We start from the raw sequence: 16,875 nt of genomic DNA, 5'->3' as shown, positions 1-16,875 counted from the left end.
ACTGTAATTACTGAAGACATCAAGCCGACTGAATGACTCCACCTCTTCCAGCCTGCCCTGTCTTTCTCCTGACCTCACCCTGACTTCCCCATGGGTTTCCCTACTCAGAGCTCTTCTTGTCTTTATTTACTTACAACATTACGCATCCAGAGAGCAACGCAGCTCTAGTTTAAATAGGAAAACGATCACCGGTTATCATGCAATTAGTGGTTTTTGAACCGAGTGAGCGGGCCAGTTGTTTTTCTAACAACTTTTTATCTCTTGAACTCTGTGCTACAGAGAAGCTACGAGGAGTCCTCAAAGATTCTCCCTATTTGTAGTAAAGGAAATTCTATTTAATTATGGAATCAGATCAAGTGATAATGTGGGGAAATATTATGACCCAATCAATGTTCCCCAGCAGAAAAAAAATATATTTATAATAGCCAAACAAAAATTAGCCCAATTCTTTGCATGTTTACTCTGGGTTGGGCTTCAAAAATAGGCTTTAGGAATGTGTCCCTTTTATTCACCTCAGGAGGCTGTTCACACAGAGCGGCGCTGCTTTATTTATAAGTTATTGTGTGACAGTGATGGAGAAAGAGTGCTGCCTTTTATGTGGAAGTCACCGTACAAATATGTCTGAGGAATAAAAACTAGAGGCTACAATAAAGACATAAAGCAGGATGTCTTTGTGGAAGAAAAAATGGAACAAGGATTTGTTGCTGGATGATTGCTTTCTAGTTTTTACTCGACTGTGGACTTATAGTCGAAGCACACCTGTCGGATGGAAAGTCTGAAACTTTTTTTTTTTTGTTTGAATATTTTATCTAAGTGTTAATTTTGGGATTAAAATCTCCTGCCTTGTGGCATTGAAGGTTAACGAGTTTATCCAAAGGCCTAACGGGAGGTGACAAGTGAGCCACCTGACTGTTATTAAACAGCTCTCTATCCTATTTGCAGGTCTGGCACAGAATTAGCTACAGTGCAGAGGAAGCAGGAGACCTGCAGGATCCTGCAATGTGTAATGTAAGCCGTGATGATTTCATACAGGAAGTTGCATGAAAGAGAACCGGCTGAGTTTTTTTTTTTTTTTTTTTTTTTTTTTTGAGACAAGCCAAATGAGGGGAGTCGTCTGATGGGATCCCTTTGGAAGAAGATCAGGCAGTCGTCTGAGTGCAAAATGCTGTGGTTCATCAACACCAACGGCAAAAGTCTGCCGGACGGAGGCGACATCATCAGCCCCCCTGAGGTCAGACCCAGTTTATGTCTTAAAAGTGATCAGCCATCACCGTATTAATGTTTGGTGGTTTTATTGGTTCAGCAGCATGTTGAAATAACATACTGTAAATCATTTTTTTAAGAAAAAACATTGTGCGAGAAAAAGCTAAACTGGAAGTAAAAAATGTTAAACAATTTTCAAAAAGCTTTACAAATAAATGTCTCTGTGAATTACAAACCTTTTCAAATATGTCTTAAATCATGGAAATATGCTCTGGATGGACTGCAATTATTTTTTTAGAAAGGGTCCTCTGAGTTTGACCAGTTATAGATAAAACCAATGAGGATGCAAATTCATAGATATTAGGAGTCAACAATTTTTGTATTTTTCTGCTGTGCTCTCGGGATTGCTAGTATATCACAAATCCTGGTACTTAACCGACACTTACAGGGTTCTTTACTGAACTAATATTGGACAATTCAAGGGTATATCATATGCCTTGGAAGTACTACCAGAGATGGGTAGAGTAGACAACAACTGTATATATATATATATGTGTGTGTGTGTGTGTGTGTGTGTATGTGTGTGCAAGTGAAAAGTAGCCAATCAAGAAATTACTACAGAAAGAGTAAAAATGTATTCAGTAGGAAAGCTACTCAAGTACTGAGCTTAACATAGCATCTGATTTAATATTTAAAAGTGAAGTAATTGGACAGAGAAAAATATAAAGTACAAATTCTGGTATTTTAAAGGTATTTTAAAATATGTATATACAAAAAAATAACAATTACAAAATAACAAATTCAGACAGGAGAAACTTTTCTGATTTTCTTTCCAACATAATACCAATAAAAACAATACTGTACAGCAGCTAATGTATACACAGTATGTTAGAACAGTGCAAAGTACTTCCAGTAACAATATCTACCGTTTGCTGAATGTTTACCTGACCTTTAAATGGCTCGATTTAGAGGTCAGGTTAACCTTTCAATGATCTCAGCAAATAGAAAATAACATTAAAACATTTGTACAATAATGAAGCCTCACTAACAAACTGTAGGGTGTGTGTCCCTGGTGCATTTCTGATTAAAACAAGTCTGTTCTTTTTTTCTTTCTTTTTTGTTTTGCTGAAGTTACTCATGGCGAGCAGAGTGGCCAGAAATTTTATTCAAGAGCGATATTTTTTAATAACATTACCCAAGTAAAAGTAAAAAGTATAATGCAGTGAAGCTACTCCTAAAAGTACATTTTGTTCCAAAAGTTACTCAAGTAAACTAGTTACTATCCACCTCTGAGTACTACACATGCCGTATATGTAGAACATACTTTGTACTTAGTAGGTAGGTACTATTGAGGAGTTATTGCAGGTAAATCAATGTTATCCAAGAAGTAATTAACTGTGAGATGTTTATTGGATATATTTGATGTGCTTACTTGTAGTGAACTTATCAAGTACTTGTGTTATGGTACCACATTCCTACCTAAATGCTACTTTCTGTAAACCTTGACTGAGAGCTTAGTGTATTTAACAGTTAGGTACTGATCAATGTGACTGAATACCTTGCAGGGTACAGGTAAGAGTAACTGGCTCCCCAACATTTTGGACTGATTTTGGGCGAGGAAACAACGTGTGGTGTGGCTGTCCTCTGTCTGGTGCTCAAATATCCTGGATCAGCAAATGCACCACCTTGTTATGATGCCCAGTGCCTTGATTAGACTGATTAGCCTCACCTGAGGACAGAGATTTGGGACCACAGAGAGGATATGCGGGATTTGTGTTTGCAAGGAAACCAATTTCAGCTGAACCACAAAGGTTTTATCGTGAGAAATACCCAAATAAAACCTGAATGGACTTTGCTGCCCACTGCGGTACTAGATGGAGCTGATTTAGCGATCAGATAGAAGCTGTATTTAGGAGGCTTTAGTCCCCAACACCTTCCAAATATCTGATGAGAAGGCAATTTCAGTCCCTACTAAGTACCCCTTAATTTCCCTTTAGGTATTCCACAAATTAGGGGAGAGCTGTTTTTATAGTAGTCTGGTTCTTGCTTATAGGTTAAATCCTGACTGTCTTGTTTGAGATGGGGCTTTTTTTCTTCTTCTTTTTTTAACTTCCTCGGTTTCTTTTTTTTCGTGGTTGTTTTCAGTTGGTTTGTTTTCTCCTCCCCTGCCACAGAGCTTAGTTCACTTTTGCAAATAAGTACTTTTGGTTTAAAAACCTACTTACCTTCCTGTCGTATATCTGGCTCTCAGTCACTATTTTAGCCAATTTCTAGTAATCTGTTGGTAAATAACAGGCTGTGATGTTTTATCTCCATACGAAATAATACAGATAGAGCCTAGTTTTATTGATGACTGCTGACATACTCGGCATCGGTCATATTTTCCACCCTATTGTACAATAGGGTGGGTAAAGCCAAAAGAAAGCATTAACGAATAAGTTAGACTGTCATAATGGTGTCTATTTACTGTTTGTAGGTCCAACATGTTTATAAGAAAAATATGAGTCTGGGTGTCATGTAACCGTGGAGCAGACATGCAGGTCTGCTATATTTCCGACACGCAGGACAGACAGTGAAGGCAGCATCGAGTCGGTGACCGACGCAGCGGTGCTCGGTCCGCACCAGGTGTCCTCTCGCCTCTGCTGCCGCTTTCTGACGGGTCCGGGACAGTTTTTAATAGCAAAACACTGCGGATGAAGTTTCTACGCCGCTAATATTTGCCTCTTTGATTGTGTTTTCTCCACTTTTCGGCTGCAAGATGAACGGCGTGAGAGAGAGAAAGACGGCGGAAAACGGAGAAGAGGACACGAAACCCAACGTGAGTGATGCTTTAAAAAGTATTAATTGAAGAATAAAAAAGCGGAACATTTAGTGACACATTTTGGATTATTTTATTCTTGGCCCGTCTGATTTCTAACAGCTGTTTGTAGAGTTAACTAACCGGACCGTCCTGCTTGTTGTTCCTCAATTTTGGCTCTTATTCAAAGCCTCTAAAGGACCTTTTAAACGTGATAAGGTTTCACCTTTAAAACCGTTCAGAGAATTTCCCGAGAGTAATGTCCACTGGAGACGTCATCACAACACAATAAACCTGAAAATTACCAACAGAGATCCTGTTTTTATGTGTGCGTGTGATATTTGAAGCCTGGGGCAAACATATCTTATCATTAAAATCACCCAGAGTCGATGGTTGCTTGCAATGGGAATTACAGTATTTATTATTAAGATAGTAATTATAAGTTGTTTTCAAGTATACAAAACATATGATTGACTTTTTTTTTTTTTACAGACTTTTTTTTCTTCTTCTTTTTTGACCCTCAGGGGCCCCTGCGCAATTTTCTTAGATAAGCCTCTCCTGTCTGACCCATGACCCTTGCTATCCATTTTTCAGTTTCTCTCTGACACTTCTTCACACCTCTGTGCTCCTGCTATGATTACCAGAGTTTTGACAGGCAAACCACTCCGGGCTGCAGATGTCCTGATCAGGATTTGTTCTTTTCTTTATTTTTGTCCCTGATCGCCATGCTGTTAATTTTAAGATTAAGCTCCAACCATGATTTTACGGCATATTTAAATCAATGCCATGTATTTGGTTCTTACAGCAGCTTTAACGTGCAGAAAAATAACCAATAGTGTCCAATGGTGTTGCCGAGCCTGCAGTATTTTTATCTATTTTTTTTTAATCTTGATGGCGACCAATATTTTATCCTGTGCAGGGGTTTGTGCAGGACCGCCTTTTCTTTCTGAAGATATACATCTGACTCGAAGACGGTCCTCAATAAACATGTCTTTGTGAAGTGACAGGCTACCATTAGTATGTTTACTCTCTGTTTTCACATAACAGGTTGATAATTGAGCTCAGATTTGAGCTCATTTCCAGTTAATTATATATAAACAAAGCTTAAAGATACAGTTGTTCTACTGTTTCATTTACTAAACACTTTTATTTAAGTCTTAGATTGTAACGGCTACATTTTCAACATTTTCACTGCTCTTCTCGGATTAGCCGCGGCTGTCTGAGCACCATGCGCAGGAAAGCTCTCATGACACGGACAGGAATCTGTAGCAGCAAATACAGTCTTAAAAGAAAAGAAGCTGGAAGCACAAGGCATGTTGAGCCCTATAACGGGCTAACGCTGTGGCTGGGGCTTACATAAAATCCCAGCATCAGAGATTCTGACACTGGTCAGGTAAAGATGCCTGGATAAGGACCCAATCCTTGAATGCCAGGTTGGGTTAGCAGAGCACCCACAAGAAGGAGCTTAGTTGTCAAATGTTGGCTTAAAAACCATCAAGGGTCTGATTTTTCCAAAAAGTTTGCTTGTATTAAAACGTGTGCAAACTAATTGCCGTGTGCAAAGTTGATCATCATACCAGCTGAAAAGCAATCTGCATGTACAATGGGCGCAAACATTTTTTGTGCGCATCCATAACTTGTGGCATTAGGGATCTTTTTTGTTCCTCAATCAATAACTCAATAATCCAAACCTCACCAACAAGTCCATGTCTTAAAGGAGCAATAAGTGATATTTCACCTCTAGGTGGTGCTTGAGTACTGTCTGTAGACCAAAACAAGATGTGTGACAAGCCACGCCTCTCTCTAACTTCACTCCAGCTGCCACCCGGCCCCTCCTTTCCCTTCTCACGCGTCTGCACATATTTGTAAAGGATACAAACACAGTAAAACGGCCTCACCTTTCGGAGGAATTTTTCTAGTGAAGAAGTAAGTAACTTGTAACTTTATAATGCTGTTAGCAAGACAACATTTAGACATGCTAGAGGTGCTCTCCGCAATGTTTCTCCAACGCTGCGCTGCTCTGACGGTGGTGTTTTAGGGCAGGGAGGGGCTAAGCCCTGAGTGACAGCGGTTCACATGCACGTACAGCCGGCCCGGCTATGTAAACAAGAGACTGGAGAACAACACAGAGGCGTTGTGACATCATACCGTAGTCCATCCGAAATATTATCTTTTAGTTCTTCACATTACTGTTTTTTTTTTTTAGTTCTTTCTCTCTAAAATAATGAAATTTTGCTTATTGTTCCTTTGATTCAAACAAATTGGGGTTTTGGATTGGCCTAGTCAAAGTCCAGACTTGATTTAGAAGCTGTGGCGTGACCTTAAACAGTTTATGCTTTTAAAAAAAACCTCAAATGTGACTTAATTGAAACACTTCTTCGAAGAGTGGGCCATGTTTACTCCACAGTGATCTTAAAAATGCACTTTCAGTGAAAAGAAACACTAAATAGCATCTGTTGTTGCCAGGGGCGACACAGCCAGTAATTAGGGTTAAGGGAGTATTGTTATTTCACATAGGGCCAGCTTGATGTGGATAGTAGTTGTTTGCTTACCTTGAGCAATAAAAAATAGCTTTTTGTATTTAGTCAGGTCATCTTAACCCAATATTAAAGTTTGTCTCACATGAAACATGTAAGTGTGCCAGAATAAAACTTATCTGTACTAACATACTTTTTTTTTTTAGTCCTATCCAGTATATGGTGTACATTTTTGGACATCCTCTAGTCTCATGCAAACGTCCTCAGACATTGGATCAAACTGCTGCAGACTTGAGACTAAACGGCATCAGACTAAAGGGAAAAAAAATTATCACTGAAACATCTCAGACATCTGTGCCTTTTGCAGATGACACAACTCCATAAACATGCAACATTAAAAGAACTATTCTGATGTCTGCTCTCCCGAGACGTTTATTCCGATGCCTTTTTAAAGGTGGTTAAGAAACAGGGATTTAAAGCTGATTTCACATTGACACTACTGAGTCTTAAAGCTTTTTTTCTTGTCCAAATAAAAGGCAAATTTGTTATAGAAAGTGAAGAAAAAATATGAACACCTAGGCAAATAAAGCTTTTTGCATATCAAATCCATATCTCTGCCTGGGCTTACAAAGCTGTAGTAGACTGGTTGAAATGAGATATCCATTTGCGTCACCTACGTGGCAAATGCAAATGGGTTGAAGATTTCTAGAGATGCATATTTTTCTCTCAGACAAATAGATCTAAGGTAATCTGTGCTAGAAAACACGTTTAAGGGTCAAATCTGGCTTGCCTGTTGTCTGACCTTAAAGCTAACCTTTCATACAATGTCTCCATTTCGTTTTATAATTCAATATTTATGCTTAATAATATCAGATAATCTTAGAAGCTATTTTTTCAGGTCCTCTGAATCTGGAATATTTGGTTCTGTTGTCAGTGTATAAATGGCTTAATTTTATTCTCAGGGTTTCAACATAGTCTGAAAAAATCTGAAATTTAATTAAAATTTTTTGCAGGTTTGCATGAAAAAAAGATCGAATATATTTTTGTCCAAACATTTCCCTGTCCGTCATTCGTTTGCCGTCCATTCTTCTGCTTGTCCGTCTGTTTTCCATCCCTCTATTTAGCGTTGAGACTGTTCGCAAGCAGTGTAGTTTATAAGGCCTGTGCTCAGTAGAAATAAACCTCAAATGAATTTTGAACATTTGTTTTTTAAAAATGTGTTCAAATCTGTCTCAGAGCTCGATTAATTTGAGTCTGAAATGTCATTATTCTTGTTTAAGAACCCTGTGTTCTGCTCTCGTTGGGGAACTATAAAAATGTGGGCCATTGCCTGTTAACGTTGTATTTAATCACTCTTTGTGAATGCCTCCCCGTGCTGCGACAACCTGAGAGTGAAAGATATGCAACTAACCAAAACTATTTTTTTAATTACCACAGCTTTAAAGACAACTGTATTCTTTTGATCTCTTAAAGTCGTAAAAGTAATCGGAATTGGTCCTTTTGGATTTAGTCAAAAACTTCAATGGTGCAAAACTTATATTCCTTTTCCATATTTAACATCCTTATCAAATTGGACTGCGGTGCTGCTTGTTGCATGTGTTGAACTGTCCCCATTTTTCGGGACTTTTTTCGCGCAATCCAGAGTGTTTGTCCCACTTCTAGCTGAGCGTGATGCGTTGAAACAAGTCAAAAGCACAAAGAAGAACATCATTCGGGTGTTATTTATGGCTTAAAAACACTTTTTATTGTTTCAAGCCCTGCAGAGCATCATCAAGTCAATCTTTAGTGGAAAAAAAACAATTGACATATTTAGATCTCACGTCAAGAGTTGCTCACCCAGTAGGAATGTGCCGAGACCTGTTTGGCCTGTAGAAAATAAATGCCCTCATCAGATTGACAATCAAACGTATTTTCTGGAACACGCCACAGTATTCATGTGAAAATCTAATGGCGCTTAACGAGAAACGCGAGAGGGACTCTGCCAGACAATGGTTGAACGTTTCGCAACGAGTTGCGAAGGTAGCAGAGAAGCCGATTGCGTTATATCCCATCGTGATGCTGCGTGCCAATGAGATGATAGACATGACTGAACAGAGAATCTGTTTAATATAGACGCAGTGCAGGAAGCGCAGGCCTCAGTGAACAAACACAGTATTTGTTTGATGGTTTAACTCCATGTTTGAAATGCTGACACGGAGCTCTGTCAGGTGACGTGGCTAATTCCGACAATTTAACCAAGAGGAGGATATGCCGTCATTTCATAATTTGAAGGAGCAGCTTTTGGTCGCATCCTGCTATAAAACGGCAGTCCTGAAGCATCTTCTCTCGTAGCGTGAGAACATGCAGAGAGAGAGAGACCTATCATTTTCCATGATGGGATGTGATTAAAATGGCTTAGCTGGATTCTGATCTGTTTACTGTCAACTCTGTGGTGTATTTACATGACCACAGTAGAACGATCAAACTAAAGGCCTTTTTCTGCGTCATGTCATTAAACTTCCTTTAATGGCATGTTACTACAGTTCGCATGTCATAGGAATTACAGTCATAGCTACAAACATGTGTAAGTCCTGCAGAAAAAAATAAATTAAAACAACTTCATGTACATCTGTATAAATTAAAAGGCATGCACCGACACACTTTTTGGACATTTGGTTGGTTTTCAGCAGGCTTCAGGTAACAAGATAACATCTTGTACCAATACTGAGACTACAATATTTTATTTACATCAGGGGTGTCAAACTCATTTTGGTTTAGGGGCCGCATACAACTTAATCTGATCTCAAGAGGGCCACACGAGTAAACTCATTGCAGATTAAATGGAACTAATAAAAGTGGACTTGTTGTTGATTTTTATATTAAATGAATTTCACTTTTACACAATATATTATGAATAACCTTAGCGTTTTTAAGAAAAGTATGTGCAATTTCAACAATACTTTTACTCAGTTAAACATTTATGCATAAGAACTGATCACAGTGATTGTACAATGTTGAAAAACATTTATTGGAACTTAAAAAAACATTGTCCTGCATGACAAAATACATCAAACAGATAAAAATTAAGAAATGATTTAAAATAAATTTTCCACATCTGAAGCTCAATGCTACCATCTGTTGATTAAAACAGAGCGCCCCTCGTGGACAATATGGGAACTGCATATTTTCAATTAAACGAAGTACATGTTTTTTTCAATAATTGTTTTATCATTCTCTTCCTTTTATCTCCTCTTTCTTTCACCTTTTCCTTTTTTTTTCTTGTTCTTCCTTTCCTCTCCTACTTTCCCATTGTAGTGTCCATATCATTTGAGATATTTCCCGCATGAATCATAATAAAACTATTCACATTCATAAATCAAGCGGAGTACTATGGATTACACTCTAGATTAAATCCTTCATCAGAGAACCAAAAATATGTCTGATCAGCTAAGTGTCATATCTGTGTAGTTTTTCGACGGCAATAACCTAGAATGAGTCATGTGACCTAGAGCACCACTCTAGGTCACGTGACTCATTCAGCGACAGGTCTGATCCTCTCAAGTTACATAGTGGAGTTTTTGAGAAGGGCAGCCCAATGGGCGCCAAGTGCTGTATACTGATCTGAAAAAGAATTGAATGTATCTCAAATTAAGCTAATACTTAAATAAAACTAATACGGTGCTGCTTTAATTGTTAAAATGTGTTTTTAGAACATAAATAAAAAAAAATAGAAATCAAAGAACAACAAATGGTTATCAGATATATTGTTGAGAGCAAAATGATCAGCTGGCCTATGAATATTTCCTGGTTTTAAAGTATTTCTTAATTGGTCTTATTCAGATGGAATAATTTTGCTTACTATTACTTTTTTAAATACTTATTGTTTCATAACAGCAGTCCATCTCAAATTGAGTTTATCAGTTTATATTTAACTCGTAATAAACCTTTGATTATAGTTTTTTTGTTTTTTTTTTTGTTACATTCCTGGTTAGTCAGGTAGTACCGACAGGGGTCCTTGTACCGCAGGTGTAGTGCTTGCTTTTTCCAGTCAAGTCCAAAAATCTTCATACTTCTGGCAGTTTTAGTTGTAAAGTAATTTATTTTATTATTTTTTTTACTTGAATCTGATGGTGAATTTGTGGAGGGAGCTAAAGTTTAGGGTGATGGAAAGGAGGATTTCCAACCTCAAACTCATGCAGCTGCAGCTCATCAACAAAGACACATCTTTTTATTTTAATAACGCTTCTTTTATATTTTATCTTTTGAGAGATGCCTGTCACATTTCCTATCAGGAATAAACTTATTGGTTGAATGCAAATGATTTTAAATCCAAATCTCCCAGGTGTGTGAATAAGTAACAGCTTAATTCTTATATAGGAAATTTTTGACCAATCTGTATAATCTGACCCAATCTGTATAATATGATAAGATGAGTTTGTAAAGTGCCTTGAGGTGACATGTTTCATGAATTGGCGCTATATAAATAAAATTGAATTGAATTAATTGGATGTTCTATTTTAAGTGTTAAGACCCAAATTATTAGGCATCTCTTTTAGCTAAATATAATTGGTTTTTGAGGTGGAAATCAAATTGCATATCTTTTGACTATTTGTTTATGATGATATGTGGATTTTTGGACATATTGAAAGTAGAAACCTAATTTTTTGCACCCATAAAGCACATAGAACAACACCGGGGAGTATAAAACAACACTCGGGGTGTTGTCATCTTAAATGCGTGCGGGAATCCCAAACGCAGAAAAACATGAACATATTTGGTGTGTTCAGCCTTCAACCTTTTGTTTGCACAGTTTTGTTTGGTTTGCAGACAGTAACCAAAGCCAGTAGCTGTTATATAAAGACACTTCATTAATGTGTCTTATGTAACCAGCATGACACATTCCTCAGAGGGCTGCTACCTACCAATGTCACTGTGTGGCAGATGAACCGAAGGCCTCGTCCTTTTAGCAGTTTTTATCCCCTCAGTAACTCTGGAATTACCGGAGGATTGCCTGCATAGTGATTTAAATAAACTTCTTTACTTTCACTGACGTGGACAGAAGCGCTGAAATAATAACAAAACTCCACTTTAGTTTTATTGCTAATTTATACAGGGCTATTAAAATGTTCCAGGGTTTGTGTTGAACATTAAAACATTTCTGTGCCGGCGTGTTTATGATCCAGTCGGTGGGAATTTTATCTCCCTGTTCTTTCCGTTGTGCGTGTGTCATCAGTCCTGCAGGGGAGGCTAACTCCAGCAGGATGAGCCTGCGTGGACTGGCACAGTAGCTCCCCGACTGGAGCGCAGTGTGCAGGGGAAAAGGGTTGGGCCGCTGGCGGCGCCTCACCCAGCCTTGTAAGACAAGACGACCGTGACTTCCCGCTTGCTTAGTCACAAAGACACAGACGGTCCGGATCACGCCTGGCTGGGAAAAGTCTGACTGCTTCGTCTGCTCAGGTAGATATATTGTGGTTCTGTGCGAGATGAATTATTTCATGGTGGCGGTTTTTAGGTCTGGAGTGTGAGATAAAAAGATTGTTTTGTCTGATTTCAGTGTTTTTGGGGGCGAATAATATTAGATTTGTCTTGAATTGTGTGGCTGTATCCGGGCTGTGCTGTTTTATTGAAGATTAGCTCACAAATACAGATCTTCTTCTTTTTTTTTTTTCTTTTTTTTTCATCTGATCTGTTTACTTGTCATCAATGAGGGGAAAATAAATTTACCTGTAGTCGGATTTAATGATTGTTTCAAGCACTTTGACTCCTCCACCCATTTGCAACATGTGTAGTCATGTCGCTCAGTAATAAAAACCTCTGTTGGAGATGTAGCTGGAGATGGATGGACTTTACACGCGTCTGTGAGCTCTGCTGATGCTGCCGTCCGTCTCTGCAAATTAATGGTCTTGCGCATAGATTGATGCCTTTGTGTGGATGACTCTTTTACAAAGTGTTGATCAGTTAAGTGATATCATCTCCGAATAGGCGAGTAGCTGTAATGGAGACCAGAAAGCTGGGGCTGGATGTTCCTGTCGGTACTAAGGGAGACGCTCATAGTGTTATAATTATCTAGTGGTCCAGACAGTGAGGGGAAAGCAGGGACGTTTTCCATAAACCTGTGTCTGGATGCGCTAATCTATCAATGTTAGGAATCTTGCTGTTGTAATACCAGCTGAAAGCCAAGTTAATTGTTTTTAGTCAATTCTGGTAATTGTAAAATGGTTAAGCTAAAAAGGTGCTGATGTTTCTTAGCAGTGAGAATGGGCCAGTATGAGCATGAAATTCTCATGTCATTTTAGATTAAGTTAAAACTTTATTTCACTTACACAAAAAACTTTAAATAAAAACACAGGATATGTTTTAATTTATGTTCAGCCAACATTCTGCTTGCCTTGAACAAATAAAATACAAATGGTGGCCTTAAGAGGATTTCTTTATTTTCTGTAGCAGCTGGCTGTCGGGTTTTGTCATTTTTGGCTGTTTTCTTTGTGTCTCTGTCCTTTCCTTCTTTCTCCTCCTCTGTGACGTTTGGGATCAGTTAGTTCCTAATACTACAATGAAGAAAATCATCAAGGGTTGGGCGTCAAGCGAGGATTTATTGGTATAAAGCCTGCCTTGGTAAAGCAAATATGTTTGGCATAACTACGGCAGCCAGAGTCCCATTCTGCTTAACTTGAAGCTGGACATGACAAAGGAAAATAAAATAAAAAACACTGTTAGCATGAGTCGGCATGAATATGAAATTCTTGTTAGCTTAGCTTGAGTTAAAACTCTGTAATTTCACTGTATTTACACAAAACATTTAAATAAGAACACAGAACCTGATCTAAGTGCTTTAATTTGCCAGAAAAGAAGATGATCAATATAATTTTCAGTTTACTTCTGGTATTTGTAACATTTATTTGTTTTCATACATAAACAAACGTGAGCAAAAACGTAGAATAAACATTTCCTAAATGTGGTTGTTTTAAAGTGCTGATTCTGCAGAACCTTTTACACTTTTGCTGTTCTTTAGTAACAAAAGTGCACTAAGTTGACATTAGCTGGTTAATTTGTCAGAATTTCTTTCTTGTGATTGAGGGAGAGATGTAGTAACCCACTTTCATCCAACTACAGGCAGTTCTGACTTCCCACAACATCCATTACAACTGCATGCTAACTAACAATTACACATTATATGATTATTTAGCAACTTTTAGGAGCTATTTGGACAGCCAATGGCTGCTTTCCTTACTGAGCTGGGAAAATAGTTGAGACTCTGGACATTTAATTGTCTCTCATTTAAACTCCACAAAAAACTTGACAGATCAAGTCTGGAGTGAATTACTTTAAAATAAAAAATAGTTTGAGATTTACACAAAGTCGAGCATTTTCAATTATTTTCCGGCATTAAGACTATCTGGAAACAAAGCAAGCCAAGGCACCTGGGTGATCAACACAGTTTTGTTTTGACAAAAAGTAAAATGTTTCACATGTGACAAAGGTACGGGGATTATCAGGTAATGAAGTAAGCAGGTCTTATTTGCATTCGTACTACGTGTTTTAATTTCGGGATGGTATTCATAATTGCAAAAATCCCTAACTGGGAGCGGGAAAACGAGTCAGAATCTGTAAAGCAGCTAAAACACAGATCCATCCTCCAGCTCCTTTGCCTGGAAAGCTGAAAACAGGACAGAGACGGAGAACAGACTCCCCTGCAGGGCTTATTACCATACAGCTGAAAGGTTAACCCACATTCTCTTTGAGGCTTTCTCAGTTTCTCAGTTTAATTTATTTATCAGTCACTGGATGACGTTTTTTAAAGGGAAATGTTGCTTGGGTTCCACATCTTGCCTTAACACTGTTCATTGCATAAAAATACGTCAGAAATCACAATAGTAATCAATACATCCTTCCAATTAAAGATAAAATGCAGACTGTGTGCACTGTCAGCCTTCATGCTCAGGTTTGTGCAGATTTTTCTGGACCTTGTCCATTGTATACTTTTTAATATTGTATGTTCATCTTTATTTTTTCTTTTTATTCTTCGTCTTTGTTAACTTTATATAATCGAACATTAAAAAACATCAATCAGATTTGATAGGGTCGTTGTAATTGCGTTTGTTTTAGTTTCATTTCAGTCTTATTGTTCTGAAGCTTAACGGGACAATCAATCTTTATGAAAAATACTTGAGCCTGTGCCGCTGATGTTATCAGCTAATTTTTTTTCTTTCAAATTCAAGCAACCTGAAGGTTTGATCGTGCCTTGAGAAACGGTTTTGTGCAAACATGCACCCTCATGCAGGAGGTGGCCTGAGTGGATCTGAGGTTTGTTCGGCTCTCGCAGGCTGTGAGAACTGCAGAAATGGGAATGAAAAGTTCCCTGAGCTGCATGGGCAAGCCCAAAAAATAAACGCAGCTGTAGATATGCACATTAATGCACAGAGCAGACACTTAAAAGCCTGGAACACACCATGTTTGAGATCTGAGTCTGCACTTGCCCGTGAAGCAAAGAGAGGACGGGCATCGTAATCAAAGGAAGCATTGAGCTGTAATTATATGAAAAGTACACTTTTATGTGTACTTTTACGTACTCTTTACGTTTTCTAAACAGAGCTGCATGTAATTAGTTATGGTGCCCTGCAAAATTTTTAATACCCCTTCCACTCGTATTTTGTCCCATTACAGCCACAAACCTGTTTTATTGAGTTTTTAGTTGTTGGACCAACACAGTGCAGCATAATTGTAACATAGAAGGGGGGAAAAAAGCAAGTAACCCCTTTAAGCTAACGCCGATGAACCAACACTTGGGGTTTGGTATGCACCATCTTTGCACAGCTACGCTAAAATGTTTGACACCTTTTTTGTGTATATTTAAGAAAAATGGGTTAAACTCAGACTGAATGGAGAAGATCTGTGAACATGGACCCATTTTTAAGTTCAGAGTTAAAACAGATTGAGGTTTAGGCTTTGACTGGGCCATTCTGCAACATAAATCTGCTTTGATCTAAAGTATTTCAGATTTTTCAGAGTCTAACAGGGTTTCTTCCAGAAAAATCCTGTGTTTTCCCATCAACTCCGACCAGCGTCTGCGTCCCTGCTCCCGCCATTATCTTTGGCCATGGGGAAGCTGTGTTCGTGTTAATTTTCTGCCTCACATCCTTTTTGCATGTTTGCAAAAGGGTAAGATTCAGGACTCATCCCATCACAGGGTCCTTCTCCTGGTTTGCCCTGTCCTCTATGTGGCAAACCATATTAATTATGGCTTTCATTTTCTTCTATAAAAAACTAAAATAAAGTTTTATCTGTCCCATAAAATTGCCAAAAGAACAGTTTGTGCTTGTAACGGGACAAAACGTTGAAATGTAAATTGAGCCCCCTGGTACAGCTCCAGGTGAATTTATTTAAAGTTTGAGAGATCCGTTTTTGTAATTGTACACGACGTTATCTACACAGGAGCGAATGTCAATAAATGCTGCTGTCGGTCTTGTGTGACTATCCTCGAGTAACTAATTAAGGATTGTTCCGAAATTTAGTGTCAGCGTTCAGATTATGTGACAAATGTTGATGCTCTGCATTCCTAAGTCTGTGTGGTTCTTTAGTTGTGGTTTGGACTTGTAGTTTTTAGCCTCTGTAGCTGCACCTTACTGCAGGTGTGTGTGTGTGTGCATCAAATCTTAAGTATTAAAACATAACTGTAACTTATAATTTCTATTAAAAAGAATACAGAGACATAGCTAATTACCGGTGTTTGTTGTTTTTTTTTTTGTTACTGAAACGTATTAAGCATTTGTGACAAGCACCCCAACAGGTTAATGTGCAGTGTGGAGCAGATTACTCTGTCTTTGCACTCTAATCACCTGCCAGGGTGTGTCTGTCCCCGGATCATCCCCCCCCCCCGAGGGCTTTTAGCTGCCGCTTCTTCAGATCAGGAATAAACCTCGGCTGGCTTGTCAGTGCTTCAGAGATGATGGTTTTCAGGCAATACAATTATACATGAATACCTGGCATTCAAGCCGAACTGTCCTTTTTCTTTGTTGTAATAACGCAAGGCAGAGAACAGGCCGCAGATGTACAAAACAAAGTGTTCTCACGTTTTAATCTTTGTTCCTTTAAGCTCTGCTTGTGTCAACGTGATTTGCAGCATTTGGTGGTGCTGCAGGTGGAGGTGTGTACAAAGCCTGGTGTGATCTCAAGCCAAAAAACATAAACTACATGCATTAAGAGGGGGGGGGGGAAGTATGTGAACACATGACTCTTTTTAGCTGTTAGCATTGTCGCACTATTGGCATACCTGCTGTTTTTTATACCGTTGGGTCAATAGGGCAGAGCAGAGACATTTTAGGCTTTCTTGTCCTCAGCTCACCTCACTGGTTGTTTTTTTATTTTCAATGGTTTTTCTATTGGGCCTCCAGATTTGTATTTAAAGTTGCTTGTATTTTA

General features: G+C 38.4%; 1 protein-coding gene across 1 annotated transcript in view; it reads left to right on the top strand.

The window, feature by feature from the left end:
* Window positions 1–1,073: 1,073 nt before the first annotated feature.
* The window catches only part of tuft1b (tuftelin 1b), a 32,917-nt gene continuing 17,115 nt past the window's right edge, over window positions 1,074–16,875 (top strand). The window contains exons 1-2 of the mRNA XM_021323006.2: window positions 1,074–1,231; window positions 3,962–4,021. Of these exons, the coding sequence (XP_021178681.2) occupies window positions 1,118–1,231; window positions 3,962–4,021 (174 nt within the window). The 5' untranslated portion in view covers window positions 1,074–1,117. The remainder of the gene's footprint in view (window positions 1,232–3,961; window positions 4,022–16,875) is intronic.

This window comes from Fundulus heteroclitus, chromosome 13, assembly GCF_011125445.2.
Source record: "Fundulus heteroclitus isolate FHET01 chromosome 13, MU-UCD_Fhet_4.1, whole genome shotgun sequence".
Lineage (NCBI taxonomy): Eukaryota > Metazoa > Chordata > Actinopteri > Cyprinodontiformes > Fundulidae > Fundulus > Fundulus heteroclitus.
The sequence above is the reverse complement of the archived record's forward strand: the minus strand, read 5'-3'. Positions and strand labels throughout refer to the sequence as shown.